This window comes from Euphorbia lathyris, chromosome 2 (genome assembly GCF_963576675.1).
Source record: "Euphorbia lathyris chromosome 2, ddEupLath1.1, whole genome shotgun sequence".
NCBI lineage: Eukaryota > Viridiplantae > Streptophyta > Magnoliopsida > Malpighiales > Euphorbiaceae > Euphorbia > Euphorbia lathyris.
This window is the reverse complement of record NC_088911.1, coordinates 19,942,085-19,949,286: the sequence shown is the minus strand read 5'-3', so window position 1 is coordinate 19,949,286 and position 7,202 is coordinate 19,942,085. Positions and strand designations below refer to the sequence as shown.

At 38.7% G+C, this 7,202-nt stretch overlaps 1 protein-coding gene across 1 annotated transcript; it reads right to left on the bottom strand.

The window, feature by feature from the left end:
• Nucleotides 1–2,186: 2,186 nt before the first annotated feature.
• LOC136217141 (UDP-D-xylose:L-fucose alpha-1,3-D-xylosyltransferase MGP4) lies at nucleotides 2,187–5,735 on the bottom strand. The gene is made up of 4 exons (XM_066003725.1): nucleotides 5,022–5,735; nucleotides 3,748–3,909; nucleotides 2,877–3,092; nucleotides 2,187–2,769 (listed from the first exon to the last, which is right to left on the bottom strand). The coding sequence occupies exons 1-4, from the start codon at nucleotides 5,499–5,501 to the stop codon at nucleotides 2,560–2,562; spliced, it is 1,068 nt and encodes a 355-aa protein (XP_065859797.1). The 5' UTR covers nucleotides 5,502–5,735; the 3' UTR covers nucleotides 2,187–2,559.
• Nucleotides 5,736–7,202: the final 1,467 nt, after the last annotated feature.

Sequence of the window (7,202 nt, the reverse complement as noted above, 5' to 3'; positions counted from 1 at the left end):
AAGCAAGTGCAACTTGTTTCCCCTTCTCTATTTTCTGTCCTCTCTCCTCAGCTTCTGATTCAGCTAGAGCTGCATCGGCTGCCCCAATTTCAGGCGCCCTCTCAATCTGTGTTTGAACTATCGATTCCCCAATCTCAGGCACCCTCGAATTGACTGAATTTTGGCAAAAAAGTTGACGCCTGGTGCTCTGTCTGCCCGTATCCCCTGATTCAGATTGGCTGCGTGCTCCTTCCCCTTTTGTTTTATCTCTAAATCCGCAGTTGAAAGACCTCAGTCTAATTGGTGAGGCACGCAATTCTGGTCCGTAAGGCCACTCCTCCTCTTCATTCTCCAACTGCTCACATTCACAATCATCCCTCACGTGCCCGATTAAGCCACATAGGTAGCAATAGTTCGGTAATTTTTCGTATTGGCATTTAATCCACAGAAGCTTCCCTTCCCCATTCTTAATCTTTATTCCACGCTTCAGTAGTTTCCGGATGTCCATAGTGATACAAACTCGGATATAGCTTGCCCAGTTTGCAAGACTTGCTTCATCAATCAGTTTAACTTCTCCCGCTATGTTAGCTATCTTTGTCACTGTTTTGACTCCACGACAATTGAATGGTAAGTCATTCAGTCTCACCCAGAAATCACACTTATGAAGATTAATATTAGAGAGTTGAGTGCCTCCATCAAGGCTTGTCAAGATTACTAGCTGCCGATCATAGTTCCAGGGCGATTCCGCCAGGACTCTCTCCTTATCTCGTTCTGATTCAAAGTCGATCATAAAGGCTTCGTTACCACACTCATTCATCTTAAATCCTTTGTTTGTGCGCCATATGGACGAGAAAGCATTAGCCATTGATTTCAATTTGAGAGGCTTAGATGATACCAGTCGCCCCAAGAGTTTCAATTTCGCACTGGGATCGTCTTTGAGCTCCTCCTCTCCAATCTCTACCTCCGCTTCATCTTCCTCTGTAACCCGCAGCCGTCGCCACGCCGCCTCCAACTCCTCCCCCATCTCGACTCACACAACACACTCAATTGAGGAATAACGCAGACTTTGCTGCAAAATAATGGCCAAGTCGGCCGGAAAAAACCTGAGAAACCTTAATCGGCGGCGAATAGGGTTACCAGGCTAGAACCACATACGAGGGCTTTGATTTTATTTGAATAAAATCCTAATTGACTTTAAAACTTTAATTTGGGAGCCAAAGGGATATTAAATATTACGTAAAGAAATTATTATTCTTTTACATATTAATATTTTTTTGTAGTAAATTTACAATCGACCGACTCTTCATTATTTTATTTTCTACTTTGGCGTCCAAGCAACATACAAAGTAGAAACAAACAGCTGTTATCCGCTATAGTTACTTTGTTTTTTACAAAGTACCGTTACTTGGTGTGGTTTTCACAATTGGATGATGGAGCATAAAATTCATCCAATGGTGAAAATGAGCACCAAGTAACGGTACTTTGTGAAAAACAAAGTACCCATAGCGGACACCCCCTTTTCTATAATAATTTGTGTATTTCTAAAAGGGAAATGGTATTTATGGGTTTACTCATATTTTATGGGTTGTTCTTCATAATATTAGTGATCTTTCTGGATATTTCATTTTGCAATATTTACCCACTATACTTCTAACAGGTGAAAAAACAATATATTTATATTTTTAACACATGGTAAATTTAATAACTTTTTATAGTACAGGAGAGATCCTGAAATATATATATATATATAATACTATTTACTATCAATTATATTTCCCTATAAGTATGGGAACATAGAAAAGAAGAGTGCAATAGAAGTTTTGTGAATCGGCCTATTCTAGTATTTGACCTTTCTCTAATTACATAGCTGTATCCTAAAATATCCACTTCCATTTTTAGGGAAACACCACATTTCAACAGTTACAATACTATGTTGGGGCATAGGATTATTTTAATTTAAATCACAAAATTGAACCGGATCTCTTCTCACAAACTCACCATATTTGTCAACTAAATTATAGATCTCTTCTCACAAAATCACCATATATTGTCAGCTGAGTTATACATTACTTCTCACAAACTCAACATACAACTCAACATACGTTGTCAATCCGTAAGTGGGTATAGGATTATTAGATCATATGGATTATGTCTTTTAAGACATAGACATGGGAAATGAATTTTTGTTTGAGGAATTTATACATCTCTGAAAAAAAATAGTTCACTTGAAATTCAAAGAATTGGTTGATTTGGTACAAAAGAATAGCCTTTCCATGAACTTTTTTAACAGCTAATTTCTATTGAAGTTCAAGTCTAGAACGAGGTAGGAGTTGTGTTGTCAAAAAGGGAATAATGATTCATACGATAACCTTCTGCAGTTGTGCTAATCAACCCTGCTACGAATGAATATACACCAAACAATACTTAGATCACCATTCTGAAAAACAGAGCTCAACAAATGGTCGTGTTAGCTTCTAATACTTCATTATGATCTAACCCACTTGCAGCTGATTGGGAGAATACACCATTTTACCCAGGGCTGGATGGATAGCTCGTAAGATATATCTATCGACCGATTCATCATAATTTTCCGAGTGGGGACTCTTGAGCATGATCATCCACCAACCAGAGACCAAAATCGCGGAAACGTTTTATCTTTTTCTCAAAACCAGTGATGTAGTTATTATGAATGATAACATGTTTTCCCTTTGTTTCCTGCACCCATGTCTGGTTCTTGAAGTATAATCCTCCTGTTGGGAATGCCGCCTGTGGCAGCAAGTAGAGGTCCACCTGGATCAAACATCATAAATACACATTAGTAGTTGTTCAGCACAACTCCGAACAGAACAAAGCGAATACGAGCCAAGTCAAAAAATGCGATTGCTCTTCCTTCGAACCTGTCCAGCAGTCTTATTCAGTGCCCAGTTGAAAGCAGGCTGATCATTCGCTTTCTTTGCTTTCGACCATGGCTGAGCTCGAAGTTCCTCAATCCACTTCTTCATTACTAGTTTTGCACCCTCCGTAGGACGCAGGAAAATCATGCAGCTGCATATATAAGTTCGCCCCTTTTTCCCTGGAGGTGGAAGATCATGAGAATGATTCAGAGGCTTTATCTGCACATCCAATGCAAAGTTAGTTACGAAGATAGCAACTTCATTCCATAGAAACACATACAGATTCCAGGAAATCGAAAGCTCTGGTCAAGTTGACCTATGGAAAATGTCTTAGAAAGCTACGTAAGGTAATGTTTGAAGAAAATTTTAAGAGCAGTATCACCAGACTCGGTGTTAAAATGCAATCCTAATATCCTACACAACACAACGTCTGCACACATGGCTTGACCACAAAACAATACCTATATATGACGGTTCATTTCCAATATCAAGCAACTAATATCATGGCTTATTCAACATGCAGACACCAACTAGCGAAAGGAACTTTAGTTCACGAGCTAGACAATATACGAGTATAAGATAGCAGTCCAATTTAATTTAACAATGTCATAACAATTTCCAGCCCCTGTATGCTCAGCCCGGTCACTGAGAAAGTTCGTAGCCAAATATAATGCTGGTTTTAATTTGGCTATGCAAAGTGATCAAAAGCTTTGTAAGTCAATTTTCAAACATGTCAAATTGAGCAAAACTTCTCCACCATTTCTATTTTAATCATCGGTAACGATGATTCATAACTGTTATCAGTTGCTCTACTTTCCCAAAGAAGGATAATTCATACTTCACAATGAATGCACCATAACTAGACTATACTTACAGCAGTCATGTCATCAGTGAAGTACACGTCATGCTTTCCCTCCAAATAGGTGAAGGGATCTCCCAGCCAGACCATATCAACATCATTGTACATAACATTATACCCAAGTTCCAAAATGTGCAGCAGGTGACGAGGTCTTCGGGATGTGAAATTGAAGAATCCCTATTCAAAGAACCCAAACAAGACCCTTTAGAAAAGCAAAGCGAAGTCTATATACAGAACAGACAAAGGCAAGCCAATTGCCAAAGAACCACTAAGAAAACAATTCAAGGAAAGCAGTCAAATTTCCCATCAAAATTATACAAGTAATCCCCAGTTTAATAAAGAACATTGGCATGATAATTTAGAAACTAATACTCCCAAGAATAATTTTATCCAATCCTAACTAAATAAATTGTTACAAATTCGCATTGAAGAATTAGTGAAACAGCTGTAACGACTTAGCCTTGAAGGGTGGCCCCCAGGGTGGAAGGCCGTACAAGAGAGTAGCTCTCTACGTGAACTGATCTACATCATAAATGCAAAGGGAGTAACTGGGATATATTGGTAAGGTATATTTTCAGTACATGCAGATGAGTTTTATAGCGGTGAGGGTCAAGTAATGGGACTTGCACCAAAACAGATAATATCTATATAGTATTGGGTCATGTCATTACCATAGGTACCAGAATTAGAGAGGACTCTCCATGTACGATGTTTTGTTTCGGGGTTAAATAGGCGGAAATTTATGGGTCTATAATGACTAGGTCATGAAGGAGTGATGTCCGAAGACTATCTTGCACAGAGACACCTCTTTAGAAGCGTTTCAGTATTTTGTAACTGTATTTATATTTGTTTCCATTTGAAGATTATGTTATGAAGACTGTGCTTTTAGAAATAACATTTTCTAGTGTCCGTTTTCTTATCGGTGCAACATAGCCTAAGGAAGAGCCGCCCTAAAAAATGGCAAGAAATAAACTAAATCCCACATCGAAAATGGAAAATATTAGTATTAGTAAGATTACTTTGAACATGTGGATACATTTTAAAACTGTGAGGACTGAATGAAACTTCAGCCAAAGCAACAATATATACATGCTATTCACCAGCTCGTTACAAAGTTAGAAACAGTGTCTTTCAATTAGCTGAAAGTAGTAACTTAATCAACTGAAATAACCCCATCGATTGCAAGAATAAATGCTCTCACAACCGGAGAAAACCTAACAACTTCACTTCAAAGAGTAAAAGTAAGATAAGATGATATGAAACACCCAAATTGAAAGTTGCAACCATACCTGAGAACCAAACTTATGAGCAGTTTGGGAATCAGGTGCAGGGGGAACAAGAACAGCATGACCTGGCCACTTCTCATTGATTATTTGAAGCGTTGCATAATCTTCAGCAATCACAAGGACCTTCTCCTGGTGCTTTTGCCTTGAAATGCTAATCAGCCAATTGTTAAGAAATGGCAAGTAAGGTTCGCTAACTGCACAAACAATCAAGGTCCCATTCTCAGCCACAAACGAAACCGCTTCGGCCAGAGTGTATTGACGCCATTTAGTGATAGAGGATTTAGAAACCGAGAAGAACCCCTGAGGCATCTCCGTCCATGGCATGAATACACCGAAAATTAGCATAAGAGCGAACAAAACTATGAGACCTGTACGGCTGAATATCGTAATTTGTCTCTGGGAATTGGAGGATAAGCGCGGTGATAATGGGAAAGGATCTGAGAGAGGACCATGGAGAGGTCTTTGATGCAAAAATGCCGACATTGTTTTAGAAGTATTCTAACTATAACACAATTAGCGAGAAGTAAAATTTGAGCTTTGAAAATGGTGTTATGATGAAGAAAAGGAAATTGAAGAAGACGAAGTTTTGAGATCGGATCTGTGATTTTGAATGGTTGGATCAATAAACAGGAGAAGGATATGAAATTGCTGTTTCCAGCATTAGGCAAATTCTAGACTTCAGTGAAAAGAGGACTGTGAACTTACGTTCGTCGGTCTAGATCTGTCCGTGGGTAATTTAAAAAATATGAATTGAGACACACGCTTCGCACGTGTTCTAACATTTGTAGATCTCGTAAGGGTCGTTTGGTCATAAAAAAAGTGAATTCTATATTGTTTAGTTGTACAAACAAAAATTTCTTAATTAATAAAATTTCATTCTCATATAGAATCATTGTTTCGCTCTCATCCTTTAATCTTCTATTATTTTATTAATTAACTTAATTTTTTTTGGTAGGAAAAGGAAAGAAAAAACAAATAAAAGCCCCATAAACTAACCCGAGATTAGTCTAAGAAAGCTAACCCCCACCTGATCATCCGAAAGTATTGAAAAAAGGAAGTCCAGAGCAGAAGAGAAAGTTGTTACTCCCAAAAACCTCACATGGCCCTCAGCAGCTAGGCGGTCTGCCACTCGATTCTGCTCCCTGAAGACGTGACCAAAGCTGATGGTATCGAATGAGGCATACAATCTTTTGATCTCTTTAACTAAATTTTGGCAACCTAGACTCATAGCTTTATTATCAGAGATCATTTTGACCGCTTCGAGGTTGTCTGATTCCACGAGTAGTCTTTTCAAACCCAGATTTTTGGCGATCCTAAGCCCAGAGAAGATCCCCCAAAGCTCAGCAGTGAAGGAAGATCCCAACCCCAGATTCTGAGCAAAGCCAGACACCCAAGCACCATCAGCATCTCTCAAAACACCTCCAGCCGCAATTCTGCCGTCTACAAGACAAGAGCCGTCAGTATTTAATTTAACTATCCCTTCACCAGGTCTACTCCATCCAAATAGATGAACAATAGTTCTCTGGATAATATTAGATAAAATATCCTCCTTAAAGCTATCAATAATAGTATTGATTTTCTTAGAGAAGAAAACAAGTAAATTAGGAATAACAATAGCTCCATCTCCAAAGATATCAGCATTCCTCCACTGCCAAAGCTGGTGACAGACAACAACAAAGAGGATAGCACCATGCTCTAACTCAGGCAATAACAAACCACTAACACCATCAATAAACCAATCACGGTCAGAAAGGGCAAAGAAATTCGAAAGCAAATGAACCGGAAGAACTTTCCTCCACACATTTTTACTTTTAGCACAATCTCTTAGAACATGGAAGATGGTTTCCGCATGAGCTCTGCATCTACAACAAGTATCAGAATCCATTAAATGGCGTGTTTTCCTTTCAACATTTGTAAGTAACCTATTCTTTGCACCAAGCCACAGGAAACTTCTAATGCGATAAGGAACTTTTAAGGCCCAAATATTCTTCCAGGCGACTGAAGGGGGAGTATTCAAATTAAGATTAAATGCCTCAAAAGCAGATTTGTAAGAATAAGCACCGTTGTTTGTAAGGGACCAACAGTGATTATCCCCATCTTCCTCCTTACTACTAACTTTAACTCCCCGAATCTTCAAGAGCGTTTCCAGACTAAGGTGAACCTCAAATCTCGACCAAACCCAAT

What these genes read in the sequence shown, in the direction of transcription:
- LOC136217141 (XM_066003725.1), bottom strand. Translation starts at nt 5,501, where the DNA reads ATGTCGGCATTTTTGCATCAAAGACCTCTCCATGGTCCTCTCTCAGAT. An exon ending in CTCATAAGTTTGGTTCTCAG is followed by an intron (nt 3,910 to 5,021) that starts GTATGGTTGCAA and finishes TTCTTTGAATAG; the next exon opens with GGATTCTTCAATTTCACATC. An exon ending in TGAATAAGACTGCTGGACAG is followed by an intron (nt 2,770 to 2,876) that starts GTTCGAAGGAAG and finishes TGTTTGATCCAG; the next exon opens with GTGGACCTCTACTTGCTGCC.